The 20,010-nt window shown below is 42.6% G+C and overlaps 1 protein-coding gene across 1 annotated transcript in view; it reads left to right on the top strand.

Moving 5' to 3' along the window:
* The window catches only part of LOC109509760 (glypican-5-like), a 60,748-nt gene extending 51,175 nt beyond the window's left edge, over positions 1-9,573 (top strand). The window contains exons 11-12 of the mRNA XM_019859606.1: positions 6,797-6,906; positions 8,866-9,573. Of these exons, the coding sequence (XP_019715165.1) occupies positions 6,797-6,906; positions 8,866-8,955 (200 nt within the window). The 3' untranslated portion in view covers positions 8,956-9,573. The remainder of the gene's footprint in view (positions 1-6,796; positions 6,907-8,865) is intronic.
* Positions 9,574-20,010: the final 10,437 nt, after the last annotated feature.

The following is a 20,010-nucleotide window of genomic DNA, read 5'->3' as shown; positions in this document are numbered from 1 at the left end:
ACCTGCAATTTATAATGGCGCATTGTAGTCACCTTCGTGCACGAAAGTTCGTTCAATCTCAGCTGCTCAACATTTTCAGTTATTTGCTGTTGTATCGCCAATTTTCAAAATGCAAATGATCTGTTTATTTTCAAAGAATAGTTTGTTTTGTTATTGTTTGGTTGGTGTCTTATATGAAACTGCGATATTGCGCAATTTATTGGACAGACTTGTTTAAGATCACACAGCGTAATTTGGGTGGCATTTTATTTCGTATTTTTATATCATCTTTTTATTTTTGACTATCTGTAAATTTAGTTTCCTGCTCTTAATTGTGAATGCATACTTGATGGTTTTAAATGCTCCTGAAATTAAGTGCTGCTTGATGAGCCTATACAGTATTGTGTTCATGTATGTGACGTCACTGAAGGCCTAAGGTTGAAATGCACGGCCCGCCACTGGTTGTGACTATAATAGAGCAGTAATTTAACGCTCGTACAGAACATAGATTAATTTTTGGTTCTGATTCTCAAATTTTATTACGAAAGTAAAGGGTTTGGAGATTTAAAGGATTAGCTTCACAATGAATTCTCAATACCATCAATGACTCTTTACTGATGGTCAATCTTCACCTCACTGCCACTGGCTTTGGGATGAACATTTAACACTCTATTTCTCAAAATATGTATATCTTTCAGAAATCAAGCCACAAGTCAAAAAAGAAGACAAAGTCTTTGTTGTTGTATCCTTCTGTTCATGTTTCATGTTCCTCATCTTCTGAATGACTTCCGCACAACGAATGAAATTCTCATCCACCACCCAACATCTCAGGAGGTGAAAGAAGTGAACCATGAACATTGTCTATAGTGGGGGGGTTGTACTATCTCTTGGGTTGAAGGTGCCAAGGTGGATACATACATCATTCATACATTTTGTTGCATATTCCGTTGATACCAAATAAGAAGTTATGTTCTTCTTCAAACAAATGCTCTTGAATGGGAAAGCCTATTTAGCGAATAATTTCTTTATCGCGAGCATCATAATTGAAATCAATTAAAAATTTTAGTTGCCACTTTTGTATTAGTACAATATTACATTTTAGACCTCCAGTGATGTGGTGCTTTGATTCCATTGATTCATTTTTCGAGAACAACAACAGAGAGCATGTCAAAACAACATACTGCATGCGAGTGAAATTTGAATTCAGATGTCAAGTTAATGGCCAGATCCAATGTAAAATCCAAGTACAGTAGTGGACTTAACATTCTTACATTTCACTTTGTTCTTTCCCTCTTTTGCACCTCCTTCTCATGTTGCCCTTTTAAATTATTTGATACTGACCACTGCTAGATGGTGTGTCATCTGCAGCTACCGCTTGCTCTATATGTGCATGTATGTGTGTGTTTGTGTTTGTGTGTGTATGTGTGTGTGTGCGGTGTGTGTGTATGTGTGTGTGTGCTTCCTCCCAGGTGAACTGAGGCTGAAGTAAAGAAATGCTCATTACTGATTCAGCTTGAAATGCTAGGGATACATTCACAAAACTACATGCACTACACAAGGGTGCACTCACACACCCACCCACACACACACCCACACCCACACACACACACACACACACACACACACACACACACACACACACACAATACTATACAGACACCTTTCAAAGTCACCTTTTGAGTGCATGTTTTGTGAGCATTGTGCATTTATGTGTTTGAGATACAGCAAGAGAATGTCTAATGTATTTGCAGCAAAATCCAGACATAATTGACCCTCATTTGACAGTTTTGTACAAAACATCACATTCATTTGACATCATAGACGGTTAAAGACACCACAGCGATCAGTTTTCATTTTGACTTTGTCTCCTCAAATCCATCTTATCTGACATCCGCTCACCAATTCCTCACCTTAGAATGACATTCAGTTGTGATCTGTGCCAAAACCTTTTTGGGAGCAGCACTGAATTGTAAATCTTCCTCGTGTATGAGTTGTGTCACAAAAGTTATCTTTCAAACGCAAGCTACAAGAAAAGCCCAAGAGTTGAGCACACTTTGCCATCCTTCTCTACCACTTCTTGCAGTCCTGGAAGGACTCTTTCAGGATTCTCTGTAGCTCTGTCATCAGAGCCATCTTGATGTCATCCACATCTTCAAAACGGGTCACCTGATGAGATCCTTGTGCTTTGAAAAGAGGGTAAAAAAAAAAAATCCACATAGAGCCATGTTGGGTGAGTAGATCCCCTGGATTACACTGTCAAACGCCTTTTCCATGTCCGCAAACCACGTGTCGACTGGTTGGGCGAACTCCCATGCATCCTTGTCTCACAGTTGTCACTGGGTGGTCCCACCGCACTACGGTTCACTTACATTACGAAATGTCCTTCCATACCTATTTGTCATGTCCTTGTTTATGATGATACTAATGCAGCGTGTTGTACCGGAGACAAACTCCTTGTGTGTTCTACATACTTGGCCAATAAAGATGATTCTGATTCTGATTCTGATCCTCGAGTACCCTTCTGATGGTGTAGAACTGGTTCAATGCTTCACAGCCAGGAGGAAAACCACACTGCTCCTACCGAATCTGAGATTCATTTTCCTAATGGACTCTCCTCTCCAGCACACGCGAATAGGAGAATAGGCCAGGGAGCAAGAGCAAGCAGAGTGGAGAGCTCCAAAGGAGCAATGGCACTGGACATTCACCACCACAACATCAACGTAATTACCATATTTTCCGCACGATAGGCACACCTAAAAGAATTTAAAATTTCTCAAAAGCCGACAGTGCGCCTTCTAACTGGATGCACCTTATACTGTATATGGTGTTACAGTCTCTTTTTACTCCCCATTAAGTTGTTTCCCTGTAAGTGTTCCTATACCACCTAGTGGTGATTATTAGCCGCAGCCGATTGTAACGTAAAATTGGTCTGCCCAACACAAACTGACATGTGCATTCGCCAACCCACACTCAAACAGACAACTACTTTGTGCAGCCATTATGAAACAGACACAATACCAAAAGCATAATTCACTTCTGACTAAACGAAGGAAGAAGGAGACAAGCAAGACTTCGAAGGATATTTAGCCCCTCGTGGATGTGAGGCCACGAGGTTTGTATGCTTCTTTATAGAATCAATTGTCTCCAGAGCGTTTGTCTTTCATATTTTCTAGATTAAAGCTTTGAAAAGTGCATGTGTGTCTGTGTAAGGGATTTTGTTGCTGCATAGAAAATCAGCATCATCTGTGTGGCTCACTCAAGTTCTGATTTATGGCCATGCTCCACTTGCCCAAAAGCCTTGACCTTACCCTTGGGCAGAGCTCTGCTTCTTTTCAATTTTTATTTAATTATTACAGAAGCTGTCTTGTTTAAAAACCACAAGTGAATAGTCGAGATTCATTTGTTTGGAAAGGCAAAGTTGCTGCATTGGTGTTTTCTTGTTTCCACCATCTGTCCTCTTTAGCCAGTATAGCGTATGTAGCAAGTACTGCTGTCCTTCATTTGAACCTTCATGTCAGCTCCTCTGGGAATCCCAGCTGTGCTGGAATGGCGGTGTTAACTAATATGTAAGTCAGACCCTTTTTGCTGGGCTGTACCAAAAGTGACCTGCAGGCTGCAGTTAAGTTGTTATTTTAACGTCGACCATCCTCCTCTGTCATAATTGTGGCGAGGTCCCGACTGCATCACGCGCATGCCTTTTGACAGTGTTCATCACTCATCTAAGATTATTTTTGTCTGTGAGATATACAGGCTTGTTTCAATGATGTCAGCAAACCGAAGGACATGGCAGAAGAGACTCTCGGGTGCTACATTAGTATTTAGTGTGGCTGCACTTGAGCAAAAACCCCCCAAAAAAACCCAAAAACAAAAAAACAAAAACAACCCCGCAGTATTGTGATTTTTGTGCCGACTCAAACGCTTGTTTGGGAATTCGGTTTATCTGTCATGCAGGGTGTTCCAGCGTACTAAGGGCGTTTGCTTTGATTTGCGGCTGGCACATCTGACAGTTTGGTGCCTGAAAGTAGACGAAACTTGCCTGCTGGAACCACATCAAAATATTGACGCAGATAGTATAAAACAATGTCAATCATTGTATGTGGTCTTTTATTATTAATCCTAATTTCGATTTTTGTATCAGACGTTTGTTGGGGTTGTCTTTTCACGACAAGCAATTTTCAATTACTGTCTATTTATCCTTGCCTTTTGCAAGTGCTGTTGGTTTGTCTCATTTCCCTGTTTGTCATCACCAGCATCAGTCTTGCGCATTTTTGTCAATACACTATTTTTGTCCAAATTCTATTAGAGTCCACTGTTGTCCGATTCTGTTCCGGAACCTTCATGAACCATTTCAGCCGGTCAAACATAGAACCATAGCAGTAAATAAAGTATGTATGAGCAGTTGAGGATGAAGTGAACACCAGCATAATTAACTGTCAACAAAAATAAGCAGCAGCATTTTATTGCATTGTCTTCACATGGAATAACATTCCAATTAGGAAAGACACCCACAATATCTAGTATCAGCAGCTGAGTGACAACTGCACATGAATGAATGCTATACAAACAGCTGTTTTGTCCTATAGAGCCTCCCTTTTATTTTTAAGTATGTTGTTCAACTATAAAGTGTATGTTTGTGTATATGTTGGCGTGAACCAATGCACCTCCCACATGGATCCTGGAAAAATGCCAACGCGCGTGCACACACACACACACTCACACACACACACACACACACACGCACACACACACACACACACACACACGCACACACACACGCACACACACACGCACACAGTTGCATGAGTGAAAGGGTTCTTCATTTAAAGGGGGAGTTTGCAGTTTTTCTACTGTGAATTGAATGTCGCCTCATGCCATTTAATCTTCATAAAGTCTGATTTAAAGCCTCTCACTGACATGCACAAATGATTCTGAAACATGGCTTTTCACAATGATGTGCTATTAAAAGTTTGTCGTTGTGAAAAATCATCACAGAGAACACTGTTCAGCTTCAAAAACATAGCAGTGGTAGCAATACTAAGCTAGCATTTACACTAAACAAGGATCTCACGGTTGGTGGTAGCACGGCTTATTTGCATTAGTGTGACCAAATGATTGGATGTTTTGTTTTTTGGAATGTAGAATCAAATTAAAATCTAAAAAAGGCAATTGTCCCTGTTACTTTTGCCTTCCTAAAAATGTTGGGTTTTGTCACCCAAAAGGCTGTCGCCTAAGGCTATGTTCACACTGTAGTTAGTCATGATTTTGTTGCCCATATGTGACATGTATCTGATTTTTTTTTCATGCATTGTGAACACAACAGTTTCAATTATTTCAAATCTGACCTGGGCCTCTTTCAGATGTTGACATAAATTGGACATGTGCGTGATCTGTCTGCAGTATTAAAGTTCATCTATCTACATCCAACCTATACGCAATCAAAATCCCGATATGTGCGCCGCGCTGGTGGAGTAGAGTGCTTAGGAGGGTGACTACTAAGAATCCTCTGTGAATTTGAAAATTTGTTTTCAGTAACAGTGTTGAGTAACTGTTAAGGTAATATTCCTCTCTGTTAGTTGGATTTGAAAGGAACAAAGAATGTAGAATGTTGTTGGAGGTATTTCCTGCTCACTGTGTTTACGATCACCTTTAGTGCACCTCGACCCCCACCACTTTTAGGGCCCCCCTCCATAGGACATTTTTAACATCAAAAGAGGAACTGTTATTTCAAGTATCTGTGTTTCTGCCATCACACCAAATGGTGGGTAGTGGTGGTCTGGTCTCACCTCACCACTCCTAACTTCTTCCAGTCACACCGGGTCAGATGACATGTTACTTTCTTTGTTTCCGGGATTTGCATGAGAGGCGTACCTCCCCGCCTCTCATTATCATATTCTCTCTATATAATCTCATGAATGTGTGTCTTTTACACGTCCTGATTGAAATCTGGACCCCTCAGGAGCTCGAATCGATTTGTAAACTGCAGAAAATAAATTAAAACCCTTCGAAGGAACTGTACATCGCCTCCAGCCTTTATTTGGATTACCAACATTCTCCTCGTCCGAAATTCAACGAACACGCGGGGAAGAGGAGGCCGCTCTTCCCTCAAAATAACACATGCTTCTTGCATCATGGACGTGTTGCATTCACATTAAAAGTTTTATTCTTATTCTTATTATTTTGTTGTAATGTGAATGAGTAACATAAAATGATCAGATTTAACACCAATTCCGAATTTGGCATCACGCCATCCAATGCGAACGTAGCCCAAGTTGGTTTTGCAATCCGGATGGAAGTACAGTATGGAAATAGTAATGCTACTTGATGCTTTTCTTGAAAAGCTGAAATGTTCATCTTTTGTCCCATATTTTTTTATGTTAAATTAAAATGTTTTCGATCTTAAAAAAAAAAAAAAGTATAGGAAATGTCAACCACTAAATTATTGATGCCCATTCATCTTGTTATTTTACACATCACACCAATGCAAATAATTGCCACAATAACATAATATTTATTAAGGAAACTGCAAAAGGGATTTTTGTATGCAACTCTTATATTGGATCGATTTTGGGGAGCTACGTCAAAAGAACATTGGAAAGGTAATGCCTCTAGTCAGATGACATAGAAAGGATTTTGGATCAGTTTATGTTGCTTTGTTGTCAACTGAGTTGCCTTTGTTGTGTGTCTGAACTTAAATGCTTATGCTCAGTCATTTTCTTATCACTGTGCCATGTGAGTGACCAGACACAATCAAAGTGCTGGTCTGAAGTTGCTTCACCAGATAGATAATCATGTTCTCTTGGGTTATTTATGTGCTTAGGTATTAACACAGCTGATTTATCCAGTGGACGCCATCCAGTGATAACCGACAGGGCTCTTCTTCATCCTCCTCACCACCACATTCCCCCTCATGTCAACTCTCCCCCACTGGTAGGCAATCTCTCGCATCCTCATCTTAAGCCCCCTTTCCACTGCGGGAACCGTGATAATCACTATTCGATTGACAATGAATTGAATTGTTTTGTGTGTGTGTGTGTGTGTGTGTGTGTGTGTGTGTGTGTGTGTCTGTCTGTCTCTCTTGAGAGAGACAGAGAGAGACAGAGAGAGAGAGAGAGAGAGAGAGAGAGAGAGAGAGAGAGAGAGAGAGAGAGAGAGAGAGAGAGAGATACACACATACATCCACCCATCCATTCATTATCCAAATTGGTTATCCTCATAAGGGTCGCAGGCATGCTGGAACCTATCCCAACTGTCTTTGGGCAATAGGCGTGGTAGACCCTGAACTGGTTGCCAACCAATCGCAGAGCACAAATAGCCAAACAACCATGCACACTCACAATCACAGCTATGGACAATTTAAAGTGTTCATATAACCCACTAGGCATGTTGTTGGGATGTGGGAGGAAATGGGAGAACCCGGAGGAAACACAGGCAGGCATGCAACATTCAAATTCCACACAGGAGGCCTGGATTCAAACCCCCGACCTCTGTACTGTAAATCCGATGTGCAAACCAGTCAAGTGTCCGTCTGTCTTTGCAGCATGGTATAGAAGTGGTTAGAACATCTGCCTCGCAGTTCTTTTGCTTTGGATTTGAATCGTAGGTGCTCAGGCTTGCTCCATCATTCCAAAATCATACAAACATAGGACGGAAAAGACCAGACAACTATGGCCAAATATATATCATATCGATTTTTTTTTTAGTTAGTTTCAATTTTTAAAAGCATATTTGGTATTGAGTAATCCACAAGTGATTACAAATTACATTACCCGGTACTTTGATATTATGGTATTATAGGGATTACATTACTATAAAGACATTTTATAACAGGTAACTAGTAACTGTATCGGAATATCTTGCTTACATTGAGGCTTTGTGCCTAGCTACACTGAAAACAGTACACTGTAACATCTTCCGAATTTAACGAGTGTAAACAGTAAAAATTCATGTTTATTTATTTATCAGTTTTCAATTGCCTTATTGAAATAAAGGGTAGATCAAAAAAAAGTATATGTAAGCAGCAACCCTTTCATTCTGATTTTCACATTTTAAGACACATTGAAATATTGATTTTTATATTTAAAGTTATCTGTTTTATAAGATATACATTAATACACTAACTTTAAAGGTCACTGTTGGAAGCATGGGCGGCACGGTCGTTGACTGGTTAGCACGTGTGCCTCACAGCGCAGAGGTTGTGGGTTCGATTCAGGCCCCAGCCCTCCTATGTGGAGTTTGCATCTTCTTCGTACATGGGTTTTCTCCAGGTACTCCGGTTTCCTCTCACATTCCAAAAACATGTGGGGCAGGTTAATGGAACACTCCAAATTGTCCTTAGGTGTGAGTGTGAGTGCAAATGGCTGTTCGTCTGTGTGTGCCCTGCGATTGGCTGGCAACCAGCTCAGGGTGTCCCCCGCCAACTGCCCGCTGACAACTGGGATAGGCTCCAGCATGCCCGCGGCCCTTGTTAGGATACGCATTTCTAGGTAATGGAGTGATGGATGAATGCCTGAAGCATTTTCTGTTAACTATAATGATGTTTAAGAGCCTTCAAGTGTCAGTAATTAGTCATGAGGTAACACAGCATCAGTGTCGTTTGCGCCACCTACACTGAACTATGAGATGTGGTGGAAATGCAAACCACCTGGGTCACAGGAACTTTGTATGACTTGGAATTTATATTACCAGGAACTGAACGTTCCTGGGATTCTTGGTTCAGGAAACTGTATTATAATAGTGAACATGCAACTTTGTCCTTTTGACTTACATCAAATTAAAAATGAAAGGCAGGTTAAGCAGTGAATATACTATCTGATGCACCTCTATAAATCTTCAGGCACCTTATTCACTCACCTTTCCACTCTCTTCCCTTTACATCTTCTACATCAGACGCCTCTTTCAGGTTCAGCCAGCATGCTGACTCTCCAACTACTACATTTGAGCCTGCCAACTTTCCTGTTGCTGCTGTCACCATGGTAACCCCGCTGACGTTTGAGTGACAGAATCGGGGACTGAGAAGCAACCACGTCCAGTGTGTGGTTGTTTAGTGCTTAAAACGTCTTTGAGCACAGTTCGGCCACTCATTTTTAGTTTGTTCCCAATAATGATAATTGATGGTGTTTTGCTGATGACGATGATGATGATAATGATGACGGAAGACGAACTGTTGATTCAAGAGTGTGAGCATTTTATATTACCTGCACTGACCGCTGCGTGTGTTCACTTGGATTTAACTCTCCTAGCACACTTTGTAGATGGCACAGCACTACTTTTTTCAAGAGGTGTAAATACAAATCTATATATTATATATTTATAAAAAGAGTTTATGTAGATTAATTTTCTGTAAATAGTGCATAATATAGAAGACAGCAGACTGACATGTAGACATTAATTGCATTTTTTTATCACTCATTGATATGATCCATGACAGCTACAGTTTGTAGTCATAGTTGTATTATTACAGTAGTAGTATAATATATTATAGTAGTATAATGTAACAGAGACTCCAACATTGCTATGAAATGATGTGCTAAATAGGCAAAACAGACACTCACAGTGCCTTTCCACTTATGTCACATAATTTGAAATAAAAAAGCTGTTGACAAAATGCCAACTACAATTTTCTTTACCAGCATGATGATTGCTTGAATGCTTCTGTAATGGTGGATACACAGGCCTTTTACTTTTACTTTATCCTCTCCAACAAGTGCCATCTGGTGTAAGACAAAATGTTTTCCTTTTGTTGTCATACAATATGAATATACAGTAATGCCTATTTTTGCCACAGTTTTATATAGACATATTGGCATCCCTTTTCACAAAGTTAAAAACAATTATACATAGATATAGGGATTCCGGGTAAGAAACAGCCATCTGCCTGCGACTGGTTGGCAACCAGTTCAGGGTCTCCCCCGCCTACTGGCCGAAGACAGTTGGGATAGGCTCCAGCATGGCCTACGACCCTTGTGAGGATGAAGCGGATTTGAAAATGGATGGATGGACACAGCCATCTGCTTGACAAGTTGGGAGAGATTACATTTGTCGTGCAAGTTTTTCCCACCCAAATGTGATCAATTTTATCAGCTTGTCCTATTTGATCATGTAAACTGCATGTTATTCACATTAATTAGCACTTCCGGCTCTTTGTTGAGTTTCTCGCCCCTGCCCAAACTGCACAGCAGAATACTGATGAATATGTTCAAAAGGCTGCAAGTTAACCCGCTGAAGGACACTTTGTCAGTGGGTGACAGACTTTCCTCTTAAATCACGCTGTTCTAAATGCATTAACATCCTTATACAAAGAATGCCTATACATTTTTTCATGTAGAATCAACTCTGCTCCAATTCGTTCCTTTGCCTGAAAATCAACCTGTCAATAATTATTAAAAAAAAAAAAAGAATAATACATTTCTGGCTCTGACTAAATCAGCCCATGTTAGCATTTCATTTGATGTACTGGTTCACACATAGGTAAAGTGTTATATGTTGGATTCAAACCACACATCTTTTGCCTGGCAACTTAATAAATAAAATGTTGGGTGCAGTGTGTGCTGGGCGGCAGCCAAAGGCGGAGACCCTGGCGGTCCGATCCTCAGCTACAGAAGCTAGCTCTAGGGAGTTCCCACTAGATATAGTCGGACTTGCCTCCACACACAGTCTGGGTTCTGGTATCAGTTCTCTCGAGAGGGGTTGGACTCTCTTCCACTCTGGAGTTGCCCACGGTGAGAGGCGCAGAGCAGGTGTGGGCATAAGCATTGCCCCCCGGCTCGGTGCCTGTACATTAGGGTTCACACCGATAGATGAGAGGTTTGCCTCCCTCTGCCTTCGGGTGGGGGGACGGGTCCTGACTGTTGTTTGTGCGTACGCACCCAACAGCAGCTCAGCGTACCCACCCCTTTTGGAGTCCTTGGAGAGTGTGCTGGAGATTAATCCTGCTGGGGACTCCCTTGTTCTGCTGGGGGACTTCAATGCTAACATGGGCAATGACAGTGAGACCTGGAAGGGTGTGATTGGGAGGAATGGCCCCCCGATCAGAACTTGAGGTGTGTTTTGTTATTGGACTTCTGTTCTCGTCACGGATTGTCCATAACAAACACCTTGTTCAAACATAAGGGCGTCCATATATGCACTTGGCACCAGGACACCTGAGGCCGCAGTTTGATGATTGACTTTGTGGTTGTATCATCGGATTTGCGGCCGTATGTTTTGGACCCTTGGGTGAAGAGAGGGGAGGAGCTGTCAACTGATCACCACCTGGTGGTGAGTAGGCTCCGATGGTGGGGGAAGATGCCGGTCCAACCTGGCAGACCCAAACGTATTGAGAGGGTTTATTGGGAGCGTCTGGCGGAATCCCCTGTCAGACATGTTCCGTGCCTCTTTTGTTGAGGCGGCCAATCTGAGTTGTGGCCGTAAAGTGGTTGGTGCCTGACGTGGCGGCAACCCCTGTACTCGCTGGTGGACACCAGCAGTAAGGGATGCCGTCAAGCTGAAGAAGGAGTCCTATTGAGCCTTTATGGCCTGTGGGACCCCAGAGGCAGCTGATGGGTATCGACTGGCGAAACGGAAGGCAGCCTTGCTGGTCACCGAGGCAAAAACTCGGGTGTGGGAAAAGTTCAGTGAGGCCGCGGAAGCCGACATCCGGACGGCTTCGAGGAAATTATGGTCCATCATTCGACGTCTTGGGAGGGGGAAGCAGTGCACCACTAACACTGTGTACAGTGGGGATGGGTCGCTGATGACCTCGACTCGAGACATTGTAAGTCGGTGGGCTGAGTACTTCGAAGATCTCCTCAACTCCACCAACACGCCTTCCTTGGAGGAAGCAGAATCTGGGGACTCTAAGGTGGGCTCTCCTATCTCTGTGGTTGAAGTCACCGATGTGGTTAGAAAGCTACTCGGTGGCAGGCCCCCAGGGGTGGATGACATCTGCCCGGAGTTCCTCAAGGCTCTTGATGATGTGGGGCTGTCCTGGTTGACACGCCTCTGCAGCATCGCGTGGTCATCGGGGAGAGTGCCTCTGGATTGGCAGACCAGGGTGGTGGTCCCTCTGTTTAAAAAGGGGGACCGAAGGGTGTGTTCCAACTACAGAGGGATCACACTCCTCACTCTCCCTGGTAAGGTCTATTCAGGGGTGCTGGAGAGGAGGGTCCGTCAGGAAGTCGAGCCTCAGATTGAGGAGGAGCAGTGTGGTTTTCATCCCGGCCATGGAACTGTGGACCAGCTCTACTCCCTCAGCAGGGTCTTCGAGGGTATGTGGGAAATCACCCAACCAGTCTACATGTGCTTTGTGGACTTGGAGAAGGCATTTGACCGTGTTCCTCGGGGAGTTCTGTGGGGGATGCTTCGTGGGTATCGGGTACCGAACCCCTTGATAGGGGCTGTTTGGTCCCTATACTACCGATGTCAGAGTTTGGTTCGCATTGCCATCAGTAAGTCAGAATCGTTTCTAGTGAGGGTAGGACTCCGCCAAGGCTGACCTTTGTCTCAGATTCTGTTCATAACCTTTATGGACAGAATTTCTAGGCGCAGCCGAAGCGTTGAGGGGATCCATTTTGGTGGCCTTAGTATTGCATTTTTGCTTTTTGCAGATTATCTGGTACTGTTGGCTCCTTCAAGCAGGGCTCTCCAACTCTCGCTGGAGCGTTTCACAGCTGAGTGTGAAGCGGTTGGAATGAAAATCAGCACCTTCAAATCTGAAACAATGGTCCTCAGTTGGAAAAGGGTGGAGTGCTACCTCCGGGTCGGGGAGGAGATCTTGCCCCAAGTGGAGGAGTTTCAGTATCTTGGGGTCTTGTTCATGAGTGAGAGCAGGAGGGAGCGAGAGATCGACAGGTGGATCAGTGCAGTGTCTGCTGTGATGTGGACTTTGTCGTGGTAAAGAAGGAGCTGAGCCAAAGGACGAAGCTCTCAATTTACCGGTCGATATACGTTCCAACCCTCATCTATGATCACGAGCTATGGGTCGTGACTGAAAGAACGAGTTCCCGGATACGAGCGGGCAAATGAGTTTTCTCCGCAGGGTGTCCGGGCTCTCCCTTAGAGATAGGGTGAGAAGCTCGGTCATCTGGGAGGGGCTCGCGGTCGAGCCGCTTCTACTCCACATCGAGAGGAGCCAGATGACGTGGCTTGGGCATCTGATTAGGATGCCTCTGAACGCCTCCCTGGTGAGGTGTTCCAGGCATGTCCTACAGGCAGGAGACCCCGGGGACGACCCAGGGCATGCTGGAGAGACTATGTCACCCAGCTGGCCTGGGAACGCCTTGGGATCCCCGAGAAGAGCTGGAAGAAGTGGCTGGGGAGAGGGAAGTCTGGGCTTCCCTGCTAAAGCTGCTGCCCCCGCGACCTGACCCCGGATAAACGGTAGAAGATGGATGGATGGATGGATGCATAGATTTTTTTTTCTGATGTTGCTGTCATTGTGTGGTAAGATATGTAAGGCTGGCCAAGTCAAATACAAATGACTTCTGAACGTAGCTAGGGCACAAGCTTGGCTGGTTGGTACCTGGACCTGGATGATTGCTTGTGAAGGACCAAACTCACGTTCCTCAAATGTGTCTGGATTGTAGGTGGTGGTCCCTCTTTTTAAAAAGGGGGACCGGAGGGTGTGTTCCAACTACAGAGGGATCACACTCCTCAGCCTCCCTGGTAAGGTCTATTCAGGGGTGCTGGAGAGGAGGGTCCGTCAGGAAGTCGAGCCTCAGATTGAGGAGGAGCAGTGTGGTTTTCATCCCGGCCATGGAACTGTGGACCAGCTCTACTCCCTCAGCAGGGTCTTCGAGGGTATGTGGGAAATCACCCAACCAGTCTACATGTGCTTTGTGGACTTGGAGAAGGCATTTGACCGTGTTCCTCGGGGAGTTCTGTGGGGGATGCTTCGTGGGTATCGGGTACCGAACCCCTTGATACGGGCTGTTTGGTCCCTATACTACCGATGTCAGAGTTTGGTTCGCATTGCCATCAGTAAGTCAGAATCGTTTCTAGTGAGGGTAGGACTCCGCCAAGGCTGACCTTTGTCTCAGATTCTGTTCATAACCTTTATGGACAGAATTTCTAGGCGCAGCCGAAGCGTTGAGGGGATCCATTTTGGTGGCCTTAGTATTGCATTTTTGCTTTTTGCAGATTATCTGGTACTGTTGGCTCCTTCAAGCAGGGCTCTCCAACTCTCGCTGGAGCGTTTCACAGCTGAGTGTGAAGCGGTTGGAATGAAAATCAGCACCTTCAAATCTGAAACAATGGTCCTCAGTTGGAAAAGGGTGGAGTGCTACCTCCGGGTCGGGGAGGAGATCTTGCCCCAAGTGGAGGAGTTTAAGTATCTTGGGGTCTTGTTCATGAGTGAGAGCAGGAGGGAGCGAGAGATCGACAGGTGGATCAGTGCAGTGTCTGCTGTGATGTGGACTTTGTCGTGGTAAAGAAGGAGCTGAGCCAAAGGACGAAGCTCTCAATTTACCGGTCGATATACGTTCCAACCCTCATCTATGATCACGAGCTATGGGTCGTGACTGAAAGAACGAGTTCCCGGATACGAGCGGGCAAATGAGTTTTCTCCGCAGGGTGTCCGGGCTCTCCCTTAGAGATAGGGTGAGAAGCTCGGTAATCTGGGAGGGGCTCTCGGTCGAGCCGCTTCTACTCCACATCGAGAGGAGCCAGATGACGTGGCTTGGGCATCTGATTAGGATGCCTCTGAACGCCTCCCTGGTGAGGTGTTCCAGGCATGTCCTACAGGCAGGAGACCCCGGGGACGACCCAGGGCATGCTGGAGAGACTATGTCACCCAGCTGGCCTGGGAACGCCTTGGGATCCCCGAGAAGAGCTGGAAGAAGTGGCTGGGGAGAGGGAAGTCTGGGCTTCCCTGCTAAAGCTGCTGCCCCCGCGACCTGACCCCGGATAAACGGTAGAAGATGGATGGATGGATGGATGCATAGATTTTTTTTTCTGATGTTGCTGTCATTGTGTGGTAAGATATGTAAGGCTGGCCAAGTCAAATACAAATGACTTCTGAACGTAGCTAGGGCACAAGCTTGGCTGGTTGGTACCTGGACCTGGATGATTGCTTGTGAAGGACCAAACTCACGTTCCTCAAATGTGGCTGGATTGTATGGCCAATTGATTTTCCACTAAAAATCAAATTACTTCTGGTGCATTCGAGTAGCTTGTGATAAATTGTATAATATTATAACTATAACAACTTACGCCAGACACATTTGCTACAACTGTCCCCGAGTGCAGCAATGAGCAAGCTTGGCTTACAACTAACAGTTAAAGCATTTCCACCAACAATCTCAATTAAATATATCACTAAACAGACATTTAATCAAAATGATTTATGTTTAATGAGTTCAACTATAAACTAGGCTATGTACCGTTTAAGGCGCACCTAAAAGCATTCAATTTTCTCAAAAGATGACAGTGCGCCTTTTAATCCTATGCGCCTTGCATATGGATCAATATTTTGATTTCTTGGACGTAGTATTAAAAATGTTCTGTGAAGCGCCTTGTTACAGCTGCAGCGGTTGTGAAAGTGCTACAGTATATAAATAAAGCTGTATTGTATTTTATTCCCTTTAGTTTTGTTGCATCTAGTGGATGCGTAACAGAACGGCAGTCACGATTGTCGCTTCTATTCTATGTGCCTTATAATACGGTGTGCCCTATATATGAAAACAGTTTTAAAATAGGCCATTCATTGAAGGTGCGCCCTATACTCCAAACTGCCTTATAGCGCGGAAAATACGGTCATCACAAAAATAAAATTACTATTTCATCTTAAAATTGTGCTTTCCCCTCACAATTTCGCCCCTTGTATCCCCGACCTATGATTTTTGAAGTCCATGAAGGAGGTGCTGGAGAGCATGCTGTCAGGGATTCCCTGATTCTGCTAATGGACAAATGAAAAGAATGCCACACCCTGACCTCAACCCAAGTGGTACTGTTGTTAGATTTCTGAGAAGTAAATAAATGGGCCATCCAACATAATATACTCTGCATTTCTTATTGCTGATTGGGGGAAGATAAAGTAAGTCAAGTGATAATTACCCATTACACTCGCACATTTCAGTCCTTCAACCCTGAAGGCAAATCAAGTTAAAAGTGTTTGACAGTCTTTCATCAGCCTGCCTGTAAAAGAAACACAGGCTCCGTTGAAGCAATCAGACAAGTCTTGCTGAAGGGCAATTCAAGTTCCTGTATGAACATCTTGAATCATCCAACCCAAACACTCCAAGTCTTCTACCATCCCTGCAATAGTTTTAATCCCCTGCATCTTATTTTTGGGTTCTGCTGTTGTGATGAGTGAAAGTTTCCCATATTGTTTTTGCATGATGTTATAATGCTCAGTCTGGCGACAAAATCTTCAGTTGCAGTTTGCTTATGAATTCATTGGCTGGTTAGCTGACAATTGTTTTTGGCTTCCAATATGGGCAAAATACTTTAGAAATAAAATCTAAAGAAGTTCGTGCAAAAGGGCAAACAAAATCAGAATGAAAGGTGATTGGATAACTGACCATTCGATCATTTTGAAACATTTTTCCCCATTATATGGAAATACTCAATTTATGTACAAATCTGATTTTGGCCTAAACTGTTACGTGATGTAGTAGAAGTCAATATACAGATCATGTACTTCCTTGGCAAGTAATTTCATGGTTTTGTAGAAATTCATGAGCAAGACACTGCAGCTTCTCTTCAACCCTGAACAGGTAAAAACAATTATGCGTGCCAATGACACTTGCGCCAGAGTAGCAATGAAGATCCACTCGTGCTGCTCTATTTTGCACAAGTTGGAGCTTGTCAATCTCTCTCTTAAAAGCACCAGCTCATTGAGCAGATGTCAATATTCTAACTGAGCAGTCTACTGTTAATTTAGGAAATAAGAACAACACTTGATGACAGAAGATATGGCTATTGAGTGTTTTCCTCTCCATGAAAAAGCTGACCGTCACTTGATGTCAGAAAACTTTGACCAAATGCTACCAAAATGTATGTGCACATCCCTACCTATGCCCACATCAATGTGTGAAAATCCCAAAATGATCGCACCAATATATATTTTTTTTAATGAACATTACCGTCGCCATAGGTGCCCACTCAAGCTTAATGTTGCTTAATTAATGAGGAAAATCCAAAATATTCTCGTGATTGTTTTGATATTTTCACAGATTGATGTGGGCATAGGTTGAGATGTGTGCAGGAATTTTAGTGGCAATTGGTCATACTTTTCTAACATTAAGCCACGTTAAGCTTTTTTCTCTTTCGTTAATGTCTCTGGGGAGGAAAAAGCTTTACGCCGATAAAATCCAAACTTCTGTGGCAGTTGATTTGATATTTTCACAGGGTGAAGTGGGCATAAGTGGAGATGTGCATGTGAATTTTGGTGGCGATTGGGTTAAGCGTGAAGCTTTTTTTACACACACATCAAGCGCAATAGACTGTCATGCATGGTGTGTCGGGGTTACATTATCTGCAGCAGAGTTCAGAGTTGAGATGTTCCCTGTTCAATTCTTGGCTTTGGCTTCTTGTGAGGAGTTTCAAGGTTCTCCCCGTATCTTGTGTAGGTTTTCTCCAGGTTCTCTGGCTTCGTCCCACATTCCACAACCATGTACAGTATGTTAGCTTGACTGAATTCTTGGATTTGTCCATACAAGCATCAGTGGTTGTTTATATGCTGAGATACTCTCGAGCTTCCTGGCGACAACAATCATTTATCGAAAATGGATTGACTGATGTCTCCTTTAAGCACTTTCACTGAACTTTGATTGTCACTACAGACTTCTGTGCTGTATTTGTTTTTCATTCTTCCGATCTAACACCAACCTGTCAAATGTCTATTTGTCTCAAAGAATTTACCATGTGAAAACAGTCTGGCGCATATTCACCTGAATGGTAATTAAGATGAACAAGCACTTCTAAATAAATAAAATTGAAATTTGAATGAATAAAAATTGAATACAGTCGTGAACCCCACCATGGAACAGGGCATTTGATATTGCTGACCTTACGGTCAAAATAAACTCAGTGCCTTCCATAAGAGAACATTTAAATCAAAAACCTGCAGTAATGTCAAAGTCATACTTAATTTTACATTTCCTGGTTCATGCACATTGCTCAATCAACGAAAACAACAACCGCAAATGTGGCACCAGTACTTCATTTGAGAGACTGCAGTAGCTGCTAAAAGCCCTTTTGTATGTGAATCTTGGAGAATAGAACCTCATCTTAACCATGAGCAGAAGCGTCCTCCAAACATTTGGTTACAAACTATTCTGTCAAATATTTTACTTGGCACATGACTTTTAGGCACTTTACAGACAAATGAGCAATACTCTTACATCAATGAAAGAAAAATCCAGATGTCACAAATAACACCATATATATATGTGTGTGTGTGTGTGTGTGTGTAGATAGATAGATAGATAGACAGATAGATAGATAGATAGATAGATAGATAGATAGATAGATAGATAGATAGATAGATAGATAGATAGATAGATAGATAGATAGATAGATAGATAGATAGATAGATAGATAGATAGATAGATAGATAGATAGATAGATAGATATATTCACACACACACACACACACACACACATGCACGCACGGACACACACATATTGAAAATCTGATAGAACTGAAAGTCAAGGGCCATAAACAAAACCCATTGAACCTTCAAGATTTGAAGACTAATGGTTTGGAGGAATAGGCCAAATTCACATCAGAGCAATGCATGCATCTAGTTTCTCCAAACAGGAGGCACCTTGAAGCTGTCATTGCAAACAAAAGCTTTTCGATTGGTGAATTCAATACTTTTTCCCGATGTCATTTCACATAATTACACACAACTTAATTTCAGAGATTATTTGTTCTGCTTTCCTTGCATGTATGGATTACGTGGGTGGTTTCTAACATCTGGTGAACATTTCATGTCAATAACACCTTTGGAAATGTATTAAGTAATACATGTTAAATACTTATTTCAATATATTAGGGGTGCAATGAGACAAATAAAAAAAATCACAGTTCAGTTGGATAATTTAGTGTCACGGTTCGATACTTTTTTAATACATTGCAAAATGGTCTTGCTTATATTGAAAAAAAATAAGTTTTAAACTTTACACAGCTATACAAATTGTGCATCCATGCCCATTTTCAGACAGTACAAGAAACACACTGAGGTTTAGAACAAGGTTAAAAAAAAGGTGATTATGAAAGAAGGGCCGTTATGGCAGGATAATAATAAATAATAATATAATCATCATTTATAAAATTTGCTTCCAATTGTAATTTTATGACATTACAGTATTGTTATCCCCCCAAATACTGTATTGCAGTCCAATTTCAAATTTGTGGGACATTCAACTACGGAAGAGTATATGGATGCATTTTGCAAAATGGGAGAAGGTGATTTAAGCAATTTAAGTGATGTACATCATTTTTTATAGACCTTTAAGGTATTTTATTTATTTTCTTTTTTTTTCATGAAAATGACCTTTTATAAGTCCCTTCTGAAAATTGCCAGTCTTTTATAATTCCTCTTTTTACATTAACTGACTACAGCAGAGCCTAACCTTCATTAAGATGAGATTTTTCAGGTTGGAGCCGGTCTCTGTTGGCCTGGACCCCAGCCAATAATTCACTCCAATGCCATTATGTCAATGTTTATTGGTAGTGGCCAAGTGATTTTATCTTGAGTGGCAGATAGTTTGGAGTGGGAGTGGCAGCTAAGCTATTAAAACAGACATGGCTTCATCATTTATTTGATTTATTGTTTATAGGTGTGTGTGTGTGTGTGTGTGTGTGTGTGTGTGTGTGTGTTTGTGTGTGTGTGTGTGTGTGTGTGTGTGTGTGTGTGTGTTTTATACCAGCCAATGATGATGATTGTGGACCATTTTTACTGTCTCTGCAATGATACATGTAAGTACACACTATCACTATATCCAACGTTGTGTCACTGATGCTTGCCATCTCTTTTACTTCTGGCAGATACAACCCAAAATGACTTAATGATGTCACGTTGCGAGCAAAGCGGAAGGGAACCCGCT

Source organism: Hippocampus comes, unplaced genomic scaffold (genome assembly GCF_001891065.2).
Source record: "Hippocampus comes isolate QL1 unplaced genomic scaffold, H_comes_QL1_v1.1 scaffold148, whole genome shotgun sequence".
Classification (NCBI taxonomy): domain Eukaryota; kingdom Metazoa; phylum Chordata; class Actinopteri; order Syngnathiformes; family Syngnathidae; genus Hippocampus; species Hippocampus comes.
This window is presented reverse-complemented; position numbering and strand designations above follow the sequence as displayed.